Consider the following 22,449-nt stretch of genomic DNA (forward strand, 5'->3'; position numbering starts at 1 on the left):
TGACCTATGGAGCTAGTTTGTTGTGGTGCCTACTGTAGGAAAGTAAAAAGAAAAGTGACATTAGTTCTAAGAAAGTGGTCTGGTTTCTTTGCACCAACCCTAACTGCAAACCTAAATAAATGCAAATAAAAACAATATTTTAATTTAAAATTTGGGGAAATGTTGTCACTAGTTAACAGAATGAAACAAAAATGGCTCATGAAAAATTCCTAACAGAAAAATGCTGTGTATTTTTTATATCTCAACCACTGCAAAGAAAATAAGTTCATATTGGTTTAAAGCAATACAACAGTAATATTTGCAAAATTCAAATTTAACTCAACTTTTATCACAGTTTTCATGTCTTTCACATTGCTGTTGGATGACTTTATGGCCAATGAAATTCAACAGACACTGGACTGGAATGGTCAATAAATTAAATGCTGATTATATGTAAATTTATAATGGTCACAATTGTTTTCGAGGGCTGTGTGCAGAACCGCGATATCTTTTATATCGCAATGCAACAAAATAACTTTGAAAGAAAATATATATCTTTGTTAAATCTTTTCAGCATTGTTATAATACAAGGTCAGTTTACACTTACTCATGGCCACCAAAGCACTTTTTTTCTTATGACGTAATCATTTTCACTATGTCTATGGAATGTGCAAATCTGAAACATAGCTACCCTGTCTGTTTTTAAGTTTATTTGTCTCAGTCAAGTGTATACACTATTTCATGGCCTTTAAGCGGTTGTAGCGCTCTTGCAGTAGAAGGCGTGTCTGGAGAGGGAGAAGGTGAATTTGCCTTGGGGTGCTCATAAACAGCCACATTTCTCATAGGTGACTGTACCATGTGACTGCTAAGCAAAGTGCTTTAAAGTGCAGCTCGACCTGTTGAGAGGCATCACAGGTAATCACAGGTCGTCAGACGAGTGTGAGAAAGTGCCGTTCAGATTCTCACTGCAGCTCTGGGAGACGGACGTGGAGTGCGGGATACCTATGACACGTGAAACGATCTGCAGCTTTTCCATGGCGAGCAGAGGCAGCTTCAGCAGTTCAGAGTTCTCAGAGGAGGAACTGGAGGTGAGTCTTCAAGAACCCGAGGACAGCAGCCCCGACGGTTGCTACCCCAGCAGCAACCTAAGCGAGCCAGAGGAGCGCCCGGCCAAGAAGCGCAACAGGCCGGTGCGCTCTAAAGCCCGCAGGGTGGCAGCCAACGTGAGAGAGAGGAAACGTATCATGGATTATAACCAGGCCTTCAACGCGCTCCGGGTGGCGTTACATCACGACCTCAGTGGAAAACGGCTGTCGAAGATCGCCACGCTCCAGAGAGCCATCAATCGGATCTCCGCTTTATCCGTCTACCTCACCAACAACCCACCAGCTGATGTGATGAAACCCTGCAGCCACCTCGATTGTCAGCCCAGTGGCCTGTGGTCAGAGACGGAACCATCTCCCCCTTTCCGGCTGGAGACCCAGAACGTCATGTCCTGGCACCAGCCACTCGCCCATCATATCCAAACCCCCTTGCACAGGCTGTCTTCAGAACAACATTTTTTCATGGACACTCAAAGACATACAGGCCCTGCTTGTCCTCCGTCCCCTCACTACCCCTGTTTCTCTCCTGACCCCCAGCTCTACCCGAACGGACACTGCATGACCCCCCCTAGAGATACAGCAAGCCCGCCCAGGTACGGGAGACTGAGTGACGCTGGGGGTTATCAGGCAGGAATTTGGGGCTCTTGTGGCCCTGGTTTTGTGGACAGTTTTGGGGAACCACTTCAGACGCCCCCGGTGCCGTGGCACATAAGTTACCGGCAGGAAGCCGGACCTCAGCACTGTCAGAACACTCTCTGATGGACGCACACATAGGCTGTGTCTGAAATTGCCCACTATACCCCTATTCACAATTCATTAGTTCACTAAAATAGTCCACTTTAAGGAGCGGGTGAAAACCAGTCACTTAAATCGGACACGCAGTGCACTGGAAACACTGCGGGCGCCATCTTTTAACGCGACGCGGGAATTCATTCAGCCCGAGCATCACGATAGATGGCTAGCAGCAAGCTGTGAGTGTACATCAGTAGAAAGACTCCTTATTATGATGCATCATGGGATTGAATGAGTGCACTCAATAATGTCCACTATGAATTTGGACACCACTTAAAATGGATGTCCCCTCAAATAGTGCACTATATTAGGGTATAAGGGGCTGTTTCAGACACAGCGATACAGTGAACGAGATCCCCAGGAAAATACTCAAACCCATCACAGACTGAAGCACTTGGACATCACTGCAAGCATTCTGCAAAACTCTTTTCTAGGAGGTGGAAAAACACTGTATTTGCAGATATTGTGAATGTATATTGAATTTGTAATAAATAAAAGAGGAGCAAATATATTAGATTATCAAATATTTTTGTGCTTTTTAAGAGTATTATTAATGATGCATTGATAAACTGAAAGATGTTTCAAAATGTCTCTTAAGATTGTTTGTCAAAAATCATTGGTGATTTTATAGGACTTTAAATAAAATCTTAAAAAAAGCATGACACTAAACTGGTTGTCTTTCTTACTAAATGTAGACATTTAAAAAATGTGTGTGTGTGCGTAATTTCAACAGGTAAAAATGCAAAAAGGTTATATAATTGACATATCTTCAAAGTTCATAGCTATTCATGTTTGGAAATTAGCCTATCATTTGGATACTAGGAGATTATTAACCTATATTTAATTTATTAGATTCCTCCTATCATGAGATAAAGAGTTATTTTGCAAAATCAGATTCAGCATTTATGTTTTTTTGTGTATTTCAATTAACATCAATCAAACTGCAGTTGGGTTGTTTTGATTAAGTAATATTTACTAAAACAAACTGCTTACTAACACAATGTAACAAAATAAAGACATGCTTACATAATAAAAGCATGGTTTCTGAAAAGAAATAAAAAAAAGGTTATCTGTTTTTTCAAATAAACTCTCAAATGAATATCAGTGAACTGGAAATAATCTCATCTTCAAGACAACAAAACTCACCTCATACTCAAACAAAATAATTTCAGGCATCAACTGAAAGCAGTCAAAACGAACAGTTACATCTACAATTTTTAATTTCCAAAATTGCAAAATAACACTTTTGGCAACAGACTGTTCTTTTATTATTTATTTAATATCTGAGAGGCGAGCCACTTAAAAAAATGTATGTTACCAGTCGATTGAGGCCTGAATTTTTTTAAACAATGCTGCACCCCTAAAACAAATACTTTAATGAAAACACTTCATTCAATGTGAGGAAGACGGCAAAGACTCAGTTAACTCGCTCATATTGCAAACCAGTTGCAAATAATATTGACCTTGTCGGCTTTTTTCCTTCTGTTAGTTTTGTTAAAGGAATAAAATGGGGAGAATTGTAATCTTGATTAAAAACACATGCTTTGTCTTTATCATTATTTAAATTAAGCTATAAAAACACAAAGATGTGTCGGTCAGGGCAAGCTTCCCCAAAAGTACCAACAACTTGTGTGTGTACTAACATAAACAGACAGTTCACCCCAAAATGCAATTTCTGTAATTTATTCACCCACATGTTGTTCAAAACGTGTATGACTTCTTCTGCAGAACACAAAATGTATTTTCAAGAATGTCCTCATTTGACAGACAAGCAATAGTGTGTGTGTAGCATGTTATTCCCATACATGGGTATGGAGACAAAGTGACTACAAATTTCTGGTAGAATCGAGCTTTGGTCTTTGTAAAAAATACTCACTACATTTCATAACACCATCTAACGTCCTTATGGCAACAAGCAGCGTGTTTGTGCGCATGTGTGTACAGTATGCATAAGCAGTTTCATATGAAAATATTCTCTACACATACATATATTCTCTTTAGTCACAGCAGGAGATGTTTACTGCACATATTACTGTACTTCCCATTTCGAAAGGCGTTCCTTGTTTTTGGAATGAGCTGCAGGGGAGCCTCAGGTAGGGTCCTTCCTGAAGCAGATGAACCTAAACACTCTTAATATTAGACCATTAGCATGTGCTGTGGGGACAGATTTATGACCTCACAGGAAGGAAGTGTGAGCTCTGCCCATGAAGAAAATCCCCATGGCCTCACGGGGAGCCCCATGGCTACTGATCCATCCCTACACAGAGACTTTCAAAGGCCTGCAGGTGTGGCCGATCCGCAGTACAACAACAGGGTTGAATGTGAGAAAGAAAAGGGGAGGGATTAATTCTCTCCCTCTCATTTCATTCACAGACATGAATCACGCCAAATTCTGACTCACACGGAACGTGTTAAATGACATTAACAGAAAATGCATTGAGTGATGTTGACGGCATGTCTGTCATTCTACCCGCTGCGGCTACAGGCCTGTCAGGCCGTATATGAACACATCAAATACGGTTTATGTGTTTGTTTTCTGCAGTGAGCAAATCTTTCCCGTCAATGCAGACATTGCTCATCAGATTTAGAACCAAAACGTTGACATTTCTGTCAGGTGAGAAACAGTCTAAATAATCAGCCATGCAATGGGAGTTTTTACCACTAGAGGGAAGCACATTATTTAGAAAGACAGGAACTACCTGAATCTAAATTTATCATCACACAATGGCTTTGATACAAAGGTGTAACAAACATCGAGGGGTTTAAAGCATTTCAATAGGAGATAGGAGAAACTCCTAGCAAGAATTGAACCAGCAAAGCTTCCAATTACCAGCCATTAAGGCAACATGAATCAAAATGGACCCTATGTGCTTTCTTAATGCATGTTCCTGGTCTTAATGTATGTGATTCATTGGTTCATGTTTTTCCAAAGGAAACTTCACAGTCCAATCAATTTCAGATTGCTCAAATAAATCTTGCCCCACATTTATTTATGTCAAAAAATCGAATGTGTTGAGAAGCTTATATTTCCTATGTCTTAAGGGGTCTTCAATAAAGCTTGGTCAGATTCATTCATATATGTAAGGGAGATTACACAGTTCATATGGCGAGTCATCTCTAGCACAACAACGCCTCTCTCTCGTAAACTTCTGAACCGCAATGCATCTCCCACATGACGTCTTTCAACAGAATGTGCAAAAGAAACATGCCAAGTTTAGAGAGAGGGATAGAAATGACTCAACTCGGGCTGAATGACAGAAGATGACTTCAGACACATGCAGACACACAAAACCAAACACATTCATTCACACACACACATTCATATTAATGCATTAATGCACAGCTATTATAGTTAACTATTTAAACATTTTTGTTATCTAAAATCAAATGTAACACCAGCCTCAAAATGTGAAAAAGTTAATATTACAGAAGTAACGTTGCCTTAGCAATAAAGTGTTGAGGCACAAAAATTATTCACTGGAAATAATTAAAACTAAACTTAAACTGAAATCAAATCAATTAAACTTACAGTAAAGTCATTAAATGACACAAGGACGTAACAAAATTGTTGAAAAATCGAAATAAAAGTAACATGAAAACAAAAATATATTAACATAAAAGCAGGTTCAAAATGGAAAAAACTGTCCGAGCCATAAAGAGAAATAAGTTTAATTTGAAATACAAATAGTATCTCTCTGAAAAAAGCTGGGTTATTTTCAACCCAGTATTGGGTCAAAAAGGGACAAACCCAAGAGTTGGATTGTAAATTAACCATACAACAATAAAAAGACAAAAGCATATAACAAAATTGGAAAAAAACTAAAAACTATTGCAAGTTAAAGAATCAGAGATGAGGTTGAGTTTCAGTGTCAGTTTTACATTTATGAATTTTGCAGACGCTTTTATCCAATGCCACTTAGACTGCATTCTACAATACATTTGTTTCTGACTATGTGCAATCAACTGGGATCAAACCCATGACCTTGCTGTTGCTAGCACCATGCTTTTACCACTGAGCCTTGCCAGCGTTGGCACGTAACGTGTTGCACATACAGATATTTAACACACACCAGCAGGTGGTAACACAACACCAAAACTGATAATGTTAACAACAGTGTCAGAGAGCTTATGCTGTTGGAACCTCATGTGTTACGCTATTGGATAATGTGCAGCCTGCCGGTCATTATTGCAAAATAAAAAACCCAAGAGTGATGAAGGGCACTTGTATTATCTACACTTCACACATGAGGGAACTGATAGCTTCAATAATACAGTGTTCATTAAAATATCACAAAAACCTGTATTCACGAAAACATGCAGATTCCCAGCACAGGTTTCTCCTATTTTCCTCTTCTGAATGACAGAATGCACAGATCAGCGTAAACATCAATGTGATCTTAACATGCAAATTTCTCTCATCTGAGGCAAATTTTCTCAGTCCCTGTACTTTTCGAGTATCTCATTACTATTCATGAAATGATCACAGTATGTGCGTTTAATATAAATATTAAAATCCATATTTTCTAGGAGCATAATCATCACCACCTCCTGTGTTCTGTCCAGAGTTCGTCTTCATCAATTCAATGACTTGGATGAGATTATCTACATGACAGCTGATTATAGATTCATGAATCAAAACAAACAGTTCTCTAATACAATGCTCTCGGAAGGTAATGAATCATAGTGTCTCATGTGACATCAGTAAATTCATTTCTCACAAACAGATATTTGTTCATAACGGTGCATCTAATGAAATCTCATTATTCTCAGTTATGGCAAGACAGCCATTTTTTTTTGAGTATTGCAGTTTAAACTTAGTAATAAACTAAATAACATAACCAATATGAATTTTCTATGAGATAAATAAATGTATTCTTAATATTTTTAATGTTCATTGCGGTGAATTGTGAACCATATTGTGGTTTTGTAAATTTAATTTGAATATCTGTCACAAACAGACAATGAAAGTGTGGAGCTTTACTTCATGTGTCATAGACCAAACTGATGATTTTAAAGAGGAAAATTATAACAACACACAATTGTTTTTTATCTGATATTTAAAGGGCCAATGTGTAATTTTTGGAGGGTCTTTTGAGAGAACTGCAATATAATATACATATCTGTGTCTTCAGAGCTTACACTTTATATTTCTATCTACATACACCACGGGTCCCTTTACCTGGAAATCGCCATGTTGTTTCTACAGTGGCCCTAAAAGGACAAACTGCTCTACAGAGCATGTTTCGTAAATACATTATCTCCCTCGACAAAGAAGTGAAAATATGACAACATCTTAATTTCTGTCAGCCACCGTAGTGCTTCGAAAGGGTGGGGCGAGGGGTGGACGGAGACGTTGGTTGCAATTCGCAACCTCACCTACACTGGACCTTCAAAATGGCACAAACACAACATCTTTGCTACATTATTTCTTCATGATTTTCCGTGGCTGGGCATTGATACGGATGCCAAACCGCACATCCTAACTTTAATTAAACGAGTCTGTGGAAGATGCCAGACTCTGCTGATCTAGCTGGCATATGGTACATCAGACAGGTAGAGTCTAATTACAGCCGGGACACATTCATTTAGAGCTCATATCTGACGCTGGATGGGTTTGAATTTGACTTTTTGTCTCTTCCTGACCAGACAAGTCAGTGCTGCATTTTGTTTGCAGACACATTTGCTGCTATCTAAACAAAAACACCTCTGGAGAATGTGTATTACTTGTATATTTTATTATACATTTTTTAATTTATAATTTAATTCGAAAATTTATTCAGGCCTAACCCATTCACTATTTCCCCACTCAAGTGAGTCAGGACTGCTAACATGGCAACGGGATTTAAGGGATCGTGGCTCGTCTGGTGCCCGCTGCAGGTTAATCGAATTCACCAAACACAATCAAGACATTTATGAGTCGGTAGGAGCGCAAGTCAAAAAGCAAATTAAATTGCAGGGAAAATGGGCCGATAAGATTACAGCTAAACCGATTCAGTGTCAGAGAAGACGGATCACCTCGGGCCTCTCCGAAAGATGAAAAATAACCTTAATACGCCGTCCTGAAAAGTTTGAGAAACTTTCTTCCAGGGTATTTTATCAAGAGTTTGATTCCTGGTTCGATTAGGGACTCAGAAACATCATTTACTCAGATGTCACCTTTGTAATACAATATTCGGTACAGAATGCTCAGCCAACCTCGGTGTTGTGGATCTGAACAAATCAAAAAGTCTGCAAGCGGTAAGAGGATAATGAAATGTTAGAGGCTGAATGGAAATTCGCATCCGTTCGGAGCTGATGCACGTGTCTGCTTAGATTTTTTCTTTATTTACGGCACTAAGCACAACATTTACGTTTTTTTCATAAGTTAATGCTTCTTTTAAAATAACAAAAACCCCAAATAAACAACAAATAACTGAGATACTTATATTCTCACTTGATGTCTGTCCAGTGCTATTGAAGTAAAACACACGAACAATCACAGCTTTCCACAATGTCATCTGTTTTTAAAGAGAGGTGTCTAACGTCTGGATGTTGCTAAAGATGCGCAACCAAGACCTTGATTTTCCTCCTACAGCTTTCTGTCGAGAAGCCATGAGTGACATATCAGTTATCTCCTTTCTGGCGTACACGGCTAATGACGCAGGCGCTATGGCCTTTTAATTAGAGCCGGAGAGAAACAGTTGTATCATTAAGACAAGTTTGCCACCTTGAGGCACGATTAGCATTTCCATACCATTTACTCCTCAGATGGGGATGCTCATGAGCATAATGTCTGCACTTAAACATAGTAGGTATTCTTATTGAGGGTAATGCTGATTTTTGCCACTAGATCATGGTGGAGACGATGTTGTGGTTTGGTGGAGACATGGATAAATGGAAGGTGAGTGAATGGCCACTAACACTGTGTCTACACCAGACGCGACCGGAAAGAGAAAGTAATAATTCGCTAAATTTGAATTCAATTGAAATAAACTCAATTTAAACAAGAGAATGTATTGCTAACTTTCATAATCCAATTCTGACTACAACTAATGTAATATAACAAATAAAAGAAATTAATAAAAGGGTTTTCACCAACCCTGGCTCATCTTGTTTCATGTTTCACATTTCACTTTACCCTGTGTTTGTTATTAATCCTGGATAGTCAGGTTTTGAGACTTTACACTAACCTAAGTTAACATTCCAATTTGCGTATTTCCAAGATTAATAACATGGATTGGACACAAACAGCAGCGTGGTTTAATAACTGCTCGTCCATCTGTGAAAATGTTGCTGTGAAAATTGATGAATTTATTATTTAAACTCTTCATCATTCCAGCTGACACTTAAGCACTTTCCCTCACACGCCGCAATTTAAGTCGAATGAAAGCTTCTATTTTACAATGTATGCATGGTTTTATTGCTTGTCTGTTGCTTAACATCTCACTATGCGATTCTGAAATTGATAAGTGGTGTTAACGCTTCTCTGGAGCAGACTTTCATATCCCGGAGTTATAAGTGAATCCCAAATTATGTATCTACATTAAAGCAAATATATCTAGATTGCACAGCAAAGTCTACTGCAAAGAAGACTTGATATAATAAGAGTTATTTCAGCACAATGTTAGTCTCCGCAATTTGCCAGGCATCCGACTGAATCTGATGCTTTGGGAAAGAAGACGTCAGGACAGCATGGCAGCTAATTACATCCGCTCTCTTTAGAATGATGTCAAGTCTATTTTAATGGATATTCTCAGGCTCAAATTGTAAGAAACTAAAGTACACCACAAACACAACGCTTAATTGATGCTGTCATAACAGTGCAAGATGAGTCATTAGTCTGTGACTTCCTCCTTTTCAGTTTTTAAGTGTTGCTGTATATTAAACTGATCTGCCGGGCAATTTCGCCTTTATGTCTTTTCATTTTTGTGTAACATTACACACCGTTTATGGATGTGCAAATTTGTGTTTGTGCGTTCCTGGGAATGACTTGTACTCATTCCCAGGTACAATGAGTTTAGCTTGAAATGCGCCACAATCTTATATAAATGTAGTCAAAACGGTGTGAAGGATAACCAGTACACAGCTGACAAATTCAACAAACGTCCATTCCATTACATCTGTGCATTTGGTAGATTTGTCCCCCAAACTTGCATTCAAGGTCATACAGTATAGCTTTCATTATTCATGTACCTTCAAACCACCTTGCTCTACCAGTACAGGATTTTTTATTATATAACTGTTATTGTGTGTAAAAGCAACCTTATTCCAACAGCCGACTATGAATTTATAGGTTTGCTAAAAAAAAGGGTATGAAAAGAAAGAATGATAGTACCCGTCACAATCATAGGACGCGGCGTACAGTTATTATAAAGGAAATACAGACAGTTTAATAAACTCTCCCTTCAGCCAATCACATTTCCTTTAATAAAAAGGCAATTGGGAAGGAAAATATTTATGGCTTGTGCCACGGTAGCTTAATGTGAAAATTGTGTTTGCATGCAGAGAGATAGCACCGAGGCGCTGCTGGTATGACAGATGCAGTGCTGGGGAATTATGGAAGATTGAATCTGATAAAAGGCTATTACTAACTAATGTATGCAGCCAAGTTTGAGGTTTAATAAGACATGCGTATACTTTTAGCAGATGATTTGTGCTTTCGGAGTATAGCCTTTTCAATATTTCCTTCCCTTACACACACCAAAAAATATGATATGAAAACGAATTTTATTTAACATAGGTTTGCTCCCTGTAAATAGATGTTTTCTAATAAAGAAAAATATTTATGAATATCCTTAAAACAATTAAAACTCATAACAGCAATGAAATAAGGATGTCCTGTAAGATTCGGTCACACGTGTTTTTTACAGAATCTGTCATTTAAATGGCAACCACTGTATAAAACATGTTTTTTATATAGTACCAGAGCATGTTTCGTAAATACATTAACTCCCACGGCGAAGAAGCAAAATATGACAACATCTTAATTTCTGTGTCAGCCACCGTAGTGCTTCAAAAGGGAGGGGCGAGGGGTGGACGGAGACGTTGGTTGCAATTACAGTACCATCATATGCACAATTATTTCACAAAATATCCATAGAATGTCATTTTTATTCACTGAAGCATACCTAAGAGACTCAAAAAAGGAAAAATCACAGATGAGTGATCTAAATGCCCGGAAGCCAGAGGACATAAAGACCATCTCAGCTTCTCTTCCCCTCTTCCTCAGAGGTCAATGTTTAATGGATGACTGTGCTCTTAACATTCATCTAAACGTTTCATTTTGTCAGTAACCATCGTTCCAGGGTGGGTTGTGGCCAGTTTTAGGAGATAACAGAAACTGTACATTTCCTTGGGTGGCTTACGCACAAATCACACTGTTGAGTTATCTACTCCTGGTGTCATAACACTGGATTTATGAACCATAATCAATCAGTTACCGCTATCTGATGACTCGGGTTCCTCTTTTCTCGTGACTTAAATGGATCATGTGATCGATAGCGTCACTAACAAAAGAAACTAACATCAGTATTGGCGATACCCCATATTTTCTCAAGGGGCCTCGGAAAGCCGCATGTCTTGCCGGACAGACATGAGCATGCAGTATAAGCGATTAATAGATGAGCTTGCTATAAGACAAACAAGACTATAAATGTTTCTTATAATTATCTGAACAAGCCTTCAACTCTTAACACTTAGTTAAAATTAAGCGTGCAATTTGTCCTGCACAATTTGTGCTACAGGCATGAATGATACCTTAAATAAAGAAAGGTGTGAAGATCTGAGCCAAATCTGGCAACCAGAATATCATTGAGACTTGAGAATAGGTTTCTGGATGAATGGATCAATTTAATATCTGTAGGCCTAATATTGCTGCACATGGGGCGCCAGAAAAAAAACACAAAATAATATTTTTGTATAGTAAAATGCTTTTTATGTTATTTTGCACCTACCATGTAAATGTGCAGTTTATTCGTGTGATTTCACGGCATTTAAAAAATATGTGAAAATTCTGCAAAATAAAATGTACTAATAATATAATCTTTTTTATACAGTATACCTTGATATTCATACACAGATCATTGACAGTAAAACATTCTCCTTGGCATCAGCAAAAAAGACACTGAATAGAACTAGTCACAACAACAACAATACCAGGAATAAACTCATTGCTTTGTGTAAGTTTTGTCTTTATTCCTGAAACCTGTCCTCCACATCTGAATTTCTTTAGAAATCTAATCTCTTAATTGAGGTCGAAGTCAAAGCATCAGTATCAAGATGTCAATACAGCTGAATTGTGAGATGTTGTAGGCATGACAGTGTGTTCTCCTGTGTGCTCAAACGGTCCTCAATACGCTGCCATTAATCAGAAAGAACAGACCTGTCTCTGGTGTGTCATGTCTTTGTCATTTAATCATCGCATTCAAGGTAAAAGAAACCCAGACTGTCTGACTTTCACTCACTCGTTTAGCAATTCACCCTCCATGCTAAACTACAACACTTCTGCAGTTTTCCTTCAGCTTTGGCACCATGCTCGTAACTTTGAGACTGAAAATCACCCACATAACAGAGCCGTTTCTCAATCCACTGTAGGCATCCGCTGTGAACACTGTCAATCCTTCTCTCACAAGAATCAGACGTACGGTAATAATGCTGCATGCCTCAACGTCTCAAGCTGTCAAACAAACGTCTCAATCACAGAACGGAGCACGTATTCACATGCAGTGCTGTTCTCATGCCATATCATTATTGAACTAAGCCAATTAAACCCACTGAAGTGACAGGCAGAAACGATACCAATTTACCCTGCACAAAATATGTTTCTTCTTATTAAAACTACTGTAGCAGTGTCTCACTCTCAGCTTCCAGAACCGCCATGTGTTACTTCCAACAAATCTTCCAAATATACAGTCAAAAAGGTACGAACCCAACCGTTGGGTTATGAAGTAAGTTCACCTGGGTTGACAGTGGGTTTGTTTTTTGGCTTGAGAGGTAGTTTTATAGGTGCTTTATTCAAATTGTATCTGAAGGTTAGCATTTGTCTCAACAGAAATAAAACATGAAGGAAAGGAAGACAAATGATTATAAAATGATATGGTTTTCCATTGGGGTTCTTTGGAGCCATTATCTCTCCAGCCACCTGCAGAAATCAAAGAGTTTGCCCTCAGCAAGATAACACTTGCTCATCTCAAATGAGGGCTTGAGGTTTTTTCACAAACATCAAGTGTTGAACACATTGCGACCAATGAGAATCATATTAGAGGAAAAGGTCATCCAAATTTAAATGTGGTCATTATTTCCCTATTTAGGGCATCGTCTCATTCCAAACCATTTATCCTATAGAAACTTCCCAGTTATTACGGGCTGTAAACTCCTTAAAGGACATAACATATAAACAATTCAGCCACTTTCTGAAGAAAAATGGGTCTACATTAAAGAAACTAGAAATTCAAATAAAAGTCTTTCAATCTCTTGAAAAGAGAGGAGCTGATGCCTACAGATATAAGAAATCACCTCGCCTCCAAATGTTTTGTTTACTTTGACTTTGTATCACTTTTTTGTTTGTATGCAAGTATTTCCCATGAGTCCCCATAAAATGTCAGGTTTGATTTTTCAAAATGCCGCCGAGATAAAGAACTACTCATATTGGATTCGTGCAGAAGCGGCCAAAGACCTCGGCTTGGTCTATTATTCATCCATTTAAATTCCAGGCCACTATTTTCCTGGAGCCTCAGTGTGTGTGTGTGTGTGTGTGTGTGTGTGTGTAGAGAAGGACCTGAAGGTTCTCCCCCAGGACTGGTGAATAAAACACAGTGTAAGCATGACTGTCATCCAGATGAGAGAGTCACACAGCAGAATCGCTTAAAAAAAAGACAGAGACAGAGAGAAAGATTGTTCCCATGCATTTTGAGAGGAGCTTTACAAACGTAATACAATGATGAAAAGTTTCATACCCTTGAATTCATGAGATCCATGGTCTGCGTTCTCTTCTAATTTTACATGAGAGAAATAAGCCTGAGATGTTCTGGTCATATTTTTCACTTCGCAATGGTAACAATGCTAATATCTGAACCCAAGAGTCTGGGCAGGACCTGCATTAGTCACAGATCTCCATGCAGACATTAAATATAGAGTCCTGCTGCGGTTTAATGAATTTTGATTTGCTCAGAATTGGTGCCTTATCTTACGAAGTGATATTTATGATGTATTCATTTGCATAGAAACCCTTTTTATAAAGCATTCCAGTTTCATGTTTTTGCTGTGCTAATCTACATGATGTCAGTCCACCCCAAATATTTTCTCTAATATAGATGATAAAAAAGTGTATACGTTCCTCATTCCTGTTCTTCTCATTTACTGTGGTACTGCATGTGCTTACATCATTTAAGAGTGAGAAAGATTCCTTCACAACATACAGCGGTTCCAAAAAGAAACTTAGTTTAAAAACCTTTGTAGCTGTTCTTAGGATTTGTCTTTTTTTAAGATGTCAGCCTCTGTTTTACATTATAATCCTATGGAGTAAACCGTGTTTAAAAGAAGCAGTCTTTTTCTGCAGCTCAGAGCGTCATTTGTAGTTGAAAAAAGTTAAACTTTTCTAAAAAAAAAAAAACACCCGCGCCAAGTGCCTTTTTGACAAGCGAGTAACGAAATCTGATGTTTCCATAACAACAAGAACGGAACTCAAAAAAAGATAGCAAGTGTGAACACACCCTTAGATTGCAATTTAGTTAATCGATTCAGTGCTGCATACGCAATAATAGTTATGCAAGCAGTGTTATCTATAGATGCTATTCACTAGAAATGTCCTGACCAATCAGAATCCAGCATCTGATCTCTTCCATTTAAAATGTTGTGTCAATGCAAATACCATTGCATAAGGTTTCTATGTCTAAGACTGTAAATTCACTCTCAACAAGATCTTTTTCCCTTTTAAATAATTTCATTCTAATGTTTGAAAGCGTATTCATTTCACACAGCTCATAAAACATGCACAGAAAATGACATGCAAGGCAGAGAAACGAAATCCGTTTGATGGATAGCAAAACTCAAAACAGCTGCTGTTTTTAATAAATCAAAAGCCTACGAGAATAAAAGACAGCAGCGAGAGAGAATGTGACAGACAGACAGACAGACAGACAGACAGATAGAGAGAATGAAGATGGCTCTCAACAGAGAAAAGTGCTTCGGGCAACGGATTGAATCTGTGGATGCGCCTGAAGCCCTAAAGTGTGTGGCCATCAAGAGACTCGAACAGATTTAAATCTGCCATTCTCCGCCAGGACCAAACAAAATTGTTTCGTCGATTGGTCCCTGACCTTGAACATCCGTGCTGTATAATTACTTGAAAACACGGCGGACTGTTCTGCAGTCAGTGTTCCTGAGGGACAAACCTCAAAAACAGATTAAGAGGACGAGTTTGAGGAAAACAAGCCCTGTGTGTGAGACACATACAGCGTGACTCACTCATACAGATGACTGTTGTGTAGTTGTGACCTGAACACAACTATTGCTTCACAATATGACATATGTTATAATGAAATTAATGTACAGTAATATTTTAGAACACCAATTCAAGTTATAAATGTAATTTAATGACAGACATTGCGGGTCTATTCTCTTCTATGGTATGTTTAGGAAAATTCATCTCAGCTCTTTGTTTGTTTATATTTCTTGGTCTCATTTTCAGCTGGTTTCCTGTGTGTTTGTCTGTCCGTGTTTGTCTTTGCCAGATGAATGTACTCGTCTTCTGTCTGCGCTAGAACAAAGGCTCCGTTCTGCTCACCGCAGATAGGGAAAGATCTCTCAAGCCAAAGGGAACTCTAGATCTCAGATGCACAACAGCAATGAGCCATCATTTCCCTCTCTCTCTGATGGGTTTAACAATCTGAATAGCTGATTTTACTAACAGACACCCACATAAAAGCTCGGCTCATTAGCCTGAAAACAGAATCCATGCATGATTCAATAAAAGCAGCGTGAAAACCTTTTAACCTTAGATTTTGAAAGCCAGCGAGGGATGAATCAATGCACGTTAATCAAACAGACAAACACAAAATAATATAAGTGAGGCTTAAATGGGACTCAGACATGTTTGCTCTGAAAGCTGATAGAAACATTTACAAATTTAAAACATATAGACCATCAATGCATCCTAAAAATCACAGGATCCCAAGTTAAAGCATATTGAAATTAGTATCCATTACATTATGCATGAGTACACAAAAAAATGATGGGTTATTTTCAATCCAGCCTTGTGAAAGAGGGACAAACCCAGTCAATGTGTTGAATTCAAAATGTTTATATTTGACCCAACAATGGGTTAAAACAGCCCACATTTTGGGTTGACGCCCAGCATAGGTTAAGAAAATCCCTTCTTGACCCAACACCGTTGAAAAGAACCCTGCATTTTTAAAAGTGTAACAGAACAGCAAACTTGTACTTGGCCAACATTAACTGATATTAATGGTGTAAAAATCCCAGTAAAACATAATAAAACGTGCCCCAATTTAACATTTAAAGAAAATACACTAGAGAACCTGAGAACAAAGTTTCAATTTTAAAATCGTTTCACCTTTCAGGTTAAATATCCACATTAGAGTTAAGAGACAGTGCATCTCGACGCCTGTAATGACCTCTGATGGCATCACGAGTACAGTCCGCGTTTTACACGTTGCCTGGGAACAACAGCTCCCGTTTTATTCACCACGATTCGCTCATTTCATCCCACCGAGTTTAACGGGAACGACAGAGACCGAAAGTCACACAACATGGAAGAGTGTGCAACTTTGCCAGTTTAAACGACATCTCTGATAATCGACAAGTAACATTCAACCGCGGGAAGTGAGTTTTTCACGTGAGGAATCACTGGAGTCGCGGAGCTTTCAGGCTGAAACATCCGTGAACATCTGATCTGAGACACATCATCAAATAACGCTGAGGTAAACATGTCTAATCTCAGAATATACTCTAATAACGCGTCTGTTTTCATTGATGACGTACAATCGAATGATGCGTCCGAAAATGCATATCGTTTCTGCAAATATCGTACTTAAAGGAGTTGTCTCGGTCGTCTTTTCACCACAGAGTTTAGGTTTGATTTCAACGCATTTTAGTGTCTTAAGATTGTCTTTATATCTTTTCGTCAGTATGGTCATATGATCCCTAAATGTTGGGTATGTGATCAGAATGTATATATCAGAGTCTATAGAAATGAAATGGGAGCTGTCCGCGGTGCTGAAAGCGCTATGAAGACTCACTTGGGTACTTCAATGCTCAAATAAAACTTCATTCTGTCTCGGTCCTTTTGAAATAATATGACAATCACTTTGGATTTTAAAAGTTTTCAAAGAGCAAATGAATGACCTGCGGTTCACATTTCTGCATCCTACTACTACTACTACCATGATGAGACAAATAACCTGATGTAGACATTGTTACTATTTTACGTTTAAATTCAAATTTTAATTTAAATTCAAGATAAGATGCAGTATCTAATTAGACATCCCTAGGCTATCCAAACATAAGTCTTAGAAAGGAAGTCTCCAACTCTCTTCATTGAGTTCTTGTATGTAATAAAATAACTTGTGTCTATTTGCCTGCCATGTTCAATCACTATAGAAACAAGAGTGGTTCCGTTTTAAATGTGCCTTTAGAGCTGTCTTTCCCAGCATGCTATCGTTCCATCAGACTAAAATAGTCGAGACGATCGTATTGTTTCTACACCAGAATAAATATAGATCAGCTTTGAAAAACAAGCCCACTGCTTTACCAAAAGGAAAGATGAAATCTTCCTCGTATGAAATATCTTGTCAAAAGATGTACATTGACCCATTAGATAAACATTTTATTTCAAGCCACCATAGCAAGGTTTTTTATTTATAATTTACTGTACATCATATTTCAATATTCAGTTTACTGCAGTCCATATCCAGGATCAGTGCTATATCTCTTTCTTAATTTTACAAGACATTTTGTCAGATGATGTAGAAAGTATTACTGTTTTGGGTTGAGACGTGATGGATATCTGAATCAAAATCTGTATTTATGGAGAGATATTGATGTATGAATAATTCTCCATTACAAACCAACCTCTGCTTGCTACTCTAGTTGTTATGAAACAGTGAGTCACAATTCTAATGGATTTTTAAGGGCTATATGGATCCGACATTTCAATCCATTTCAGCTGAATATTATAATAGAGCTCAGGCAAAATATAATGACTTCCTGTTCTTACAGGAAACAGATTCTATTAAAGTTTTGGAAAATTTACTCTTAGCCGATGGTTTGGAGAGCACAGCTTTTTGCTTCAATGGGCTTTGTGATGTGTGATGTGACATTCAGCCGGATAGACAGCTCTCTCCCCCGAAGGCAGAAATTTGAAAGCATCACTCCAAAAAACAGACAACTCGCACATCGTAAACCCCAGGCATGAATGAAGACCAAAATACATAGGAAGCACACTTCTTTCGACTGATGTTGTACTATAAACGTTTCATCTTGCACATCTCTTTAAACAACAGTTTTCTCTTTTCTTTTTTTAAATCGAAAGAGAAAAGACTAGACCCTTATCGATTTCACCTCTCTCAAGGGAAGATGATTTTTTTGTCTGTCTGTCCGTGTGATTATCCTGACAGATCTTTTTATTTATTTTAGGGCTGCTGCACTCCAGCCTCCAGAATAAACACTGTTGTATCTATTTGCTTTGTATACTGAGTCTTGATCGGACCCGATGGTCTAAACTGGTACAAAAATAGGATGGCTAAAGCTTTCCACAGACTACTGCACTTCTTAAGGCGGGCACAGTTGCTCCTTCTTTTCCTGGGCGTGGCTTACATCATGGCAGGAAGTGTTTTAATGTTTCAACGCTATAGTTTTTCATCACTTCAGAGAGAAACGGATAGCGTCACAATCCCCTCTCTACCCGCACCACCAAGAGCTCACGAGGATCCTAACGTGAGATGGTTTTACAGGAGGAATGGTGCCAGACTTATGCTGGATGTGGAGAACCAACCTGTTGATCTGTCAGGTAGCAGATCAGCCCATAAACACTTCAAATCTCACAGTTTGGAAAGCAGATATCAGAGACGCCGCTGGTTCCACGGAAATACAGACGTACAGCAGAGGTCTCCTGAACGTAATCTGTTACATAAGAAAAACAGACATAAGGGTAAGTCGTATTGTAATTTCTTATAAACTATACTATAGTTTTTTATAAAGATGGGTCTGTAAATATGTATTCCTTTTTTTTTATCATTCTAAACAAGAAACCTACATTGGATGTTTCATAAACAACGAAACGGAGCATGCACTTGGCGGGGTCGTTCTTTACGACTTCCGTAAAATGACCAGCGCCTTGTGTCAGGACACCTGCTCAGAGAGGTAAAGACGTCAAGCATCTGAAGAGCGAAATGAGAGAAACGCTGTTCTTTAGAACAGTACGTTCAGTGTTTATTGCCGGAAACAGGTGGCAGAATGCGAGGCGCCCGGCTTTAAACTCGACTGGGATCAATACATCACTTAGTCAGAAACTCAGATACTGTATGAATGCTACACTCCATTACTCCATGGCTACTTTCCATCAATTTGAATAGAATCTTGTCTAGAATGAAACACAAATGACATGTGCTTGCCTATGTAGAAGACATGTTTTTTCTTTACAGTGGATTCAGGTATGCAGGGCTGGAATATGGAGCGGAGTGTCACTGTGGCAACAGGGTCTGTGCCCGTCGGGCTCGGGGAGAGGAATGTAATCTGGATTGTCGGGGACAAAAGGGATCCCCCTGTGGAGGAGTGGGACGCCTGTCTGTCTACAGAGTTGAGGATCGGCTTCCTGGTCAAAGAAAATGTGAGTCAAATTAAGAAAACAAACAAGAAACCAGAACAACACTTTTTTGATAAGTTTCACAACTAACCTTACGGTAGAAGTTTACATGTTTAATTTAATAATAACGAAAACTTTTACATTTGAAGTTGGCCACAGCACACAGGCCAGTATCATGTGCCAAAAATAAATCCAGATTAAAAGTGATGAGCAGTAAAGGTCTTAAACTTCAGTTCACTTGAGGCTTTGTGCAACGCAACAGTTTTCTGTTCAATGTTTCACAGACAGAACTGTGCACTACCACAGATGTTTCAAGAAGCCAAAGAATTCGACTGACGACCTCTTCATCCAGACCTTTGGGCTCACACACACCCCTCAAGAGTGTATAGACATCTGCACAGAACAGGTTTAATTCACAAATACTCATCGTAAAGGCAAGACATGTTCATTCATTCGTTCATGTTTCTTCTGTGAAACACAAAAGAAGATATTTCCAGAAATGTCTCCATACAGTCAATGTTGATTGGTTACCAACGTTCTTCAAAATATCTTCTTTTGTGTTCTGCAGAAGAAAGACAGACATGACGGTAAGTAAAGTATAAAAAATACATTTTGGGTGAACTAGCCATACGTTTACTTCATATATTCCCGGTTTCACAGAAAAGGCTTAAAACTAGTCCCAGACTAAAGTGAAAATTTGAGCGGTCTTAATTGAAAATAAATTTCCCAGACATATCTTAAAATATGTCATTGCCATTGTATTGTGTCAAGATGGGCTCTAGTAATATTTTAATCTAAGGCATTTTAGTAAAAGCAAACTTAAATATCCTAATTTAACTGTGAAACCGGGCCATAGACTCTTTAAACTAAATAATGTTTCATCATGTACATTATACAAGTACATTTTATATTATATATATATATATTCTAATGTAAAACGTTTGTTTATATATGAACAGATTATAATATAATTATATTATATTATATTATTATATGACAGCTTTCTCTAACGCCTTCTAAATTATATATGACTTTGTCAGGAGCTGCCCTTGGCCCTTTTAAGAAGGCAGGACTGTTTCTGCGGCCACGCCCTCTTTGTCATTAGACTGCAGAGGAGTGGACAGGAACACACATGTGGGAGGGGCAACCAAACAAACCACACCTCCCCACATGACCTCAACTACCTCCAGGTGTACAGTACGCCTGTTTTAGGTAAAAAGACTGCATATCCAACCTAAGCTAACAATTAACACTTTATGGTCTAAGAATTTGAAGAATCTTTACCAATATCTGTCTTTTCAGATGCAAAATGCAAAGAAAGAACCTTTCTGCCCCAGAGGCCCAGCACTCTAGTGGCCCTGTCCAGCTTTCCAGGGGCCGGAAACACCTGGCTACGACACCTGATCGAGTCGGCCACTGGATTCTACACTGGCAGTTATTACTTTGACGGATCGCTTTATAACAAAGGTGAGATTCAACTAATGTACACACAAACCCTCATCTTCAACATATCGTCTTGTTTCTGTCTATAGCACTTCTACTATGGAATATAAGAACAAACATCTAAAGCCATCCGAGCCTTCTCTTAGCTAGAAAAAAATTGAGAAGGCTGGAGTTTTGATGCACAGGTGTATGTGTGTTTTCCACCCTGCTTCAGGTTTTAAAGGTGAGAAAGATCACTGGCAGAGTGGAAGAGTCCTTTGTGTCAAGACTCACGAGAGCGGCCAGCGACAGATTGAAATGTTCGACACTGCCATCCTGCTGATGCGAAACCCCTATCGCTCGCTCATGGCCGAGTTTAACCGCAAGTGTGCCGGACACCTGGGCTACGCTTCAGACGTTCATTGGAGGAGCAAAGGTACAAATGAAATAAAAACACATTAATTTCAGACAATCAGCAAAGCTTATGGACCACACAGTTTGGTTTTTATCTGTGTGCCCTGAAACTGTTTGTTGTCATTTGTAGATGTTTGGTACTTGGTAAAAATGGTGATGTTTCTGTTTCAGAGTGGTTGGAGTTTGTGGACAGTTATTCCTCCTGGTGGGTGTCTCACGCTCTGGCTTGGTTGAAGTTTGCCCGTCGCCTGCTGGTGGTCCACTTCGAGAATCTTCAGAAAGATCTTGTTGCACAGTTAAAGACCATCACTGCATTCCTGAACGTCAGCATTCCTGAGGAAAGACTTCTCTGCACGGAAAGCAACAGAGATGGACATTTTAAACGCTCTGGATCTCGTATTCTGACCTTTGAACCTTTTACCTCTGAAATGAGAGAACGTATAGATAAATACATCCAAACTGTTGATGAAGCTCTAAGAGACAGAAACCTCAGTGGACTACCACAAGAGTTCATGCACAGATGAGATTACATGAACACAGATACTGCCCCCTATTGGAGCGGATGAAGCGGAACCACAAAGTGCCTCAAATGACTGCTATAAAAATTGTAAAAACGATAAAAAAAATACTTTATACTTTTGTTTTGTTGTCAAATTTGACATTTTACTGGCCGACAGGAATTTATGTTTAGTTTGTACGTTTGTTTCAATGAACTAATTTGATTAAAAATACTTTAAACATCAGTTTCTTTTATTTTATTCTTGACCCTCAAGTGTATTGTATACATACCATACAAAACACATGACCCTAGCATTTCTAGCATTATTTAACCCTACTATACTCGATTATTGTAAACTTAACTCAAATTAAACTTACAAATGAAAACCTAAAGTTACCTGTCTGTTTCTGATTTGCATTGGAATCTCAGGGTCAAAGTCT

At 38.6% G+C, this 22,449-nt stretch overlaps 2 protein-coding genes across 2 annotated transcripts; both read left to right on the forward strand.

Annotated features, from left to right (window-relative positions):
* Positions 1-1,013: 1,013 nt before the first annotated feature.
* bhlha9 (basic helix-loop-helix family, member a9) lies at positions 1,014-1,841 on the forward strand (the record flags this gene model as incomplete). Its single annotated transcript, XM_079447953.1, has 1 exon — positions 1,014-1,841. The coding sequence occupies one exon, from the start codon at positions 1,014-1,016 to the stop codon at positions 1,839-1,841; it is 828 nt and encodes a 275-aa protein (XP_079304079.1).
* Positions 1,842-18,608: 16,767 nt separating this feature from the next.
* Positions 18,609-22,034, forward strand: wscd1b (WSC domain containing 1b; the record flags this gene model as incomplete). The annotated part of the gene is made up of 8 exons (XM_079449470.1): positions 18,609-19,020; positions 19,118-19,232; positions 19,514-19,698; positions 19,959-20,080; positions 20,715-20,886; positions 20,977-21,141; positions 21,332-21,532; positions 21,682-22,034. The coding sequence occupies 8 exons, from the start codon at positions 18,609-18,611 to the stop codon at positions 22,032-22,034; spliced, it is 1,725 nt and encodes a 574-aa protein (XP_079305596.1).
* Positions 22,035-22,449: the final 415 nt, after the last annotated feature.

Source organism: Barbatula barbatula, assembly GCF_947034865.1.
Source record: "Barbatula barbatula genome assembly, chromosome: 24".
Lineage (NCBI taxonomy): Eukaryota > Metazoa > Chordata > Actinopteri > Cypriniformes > Nemacheilidae > Barbatula > Barbatula barbatula.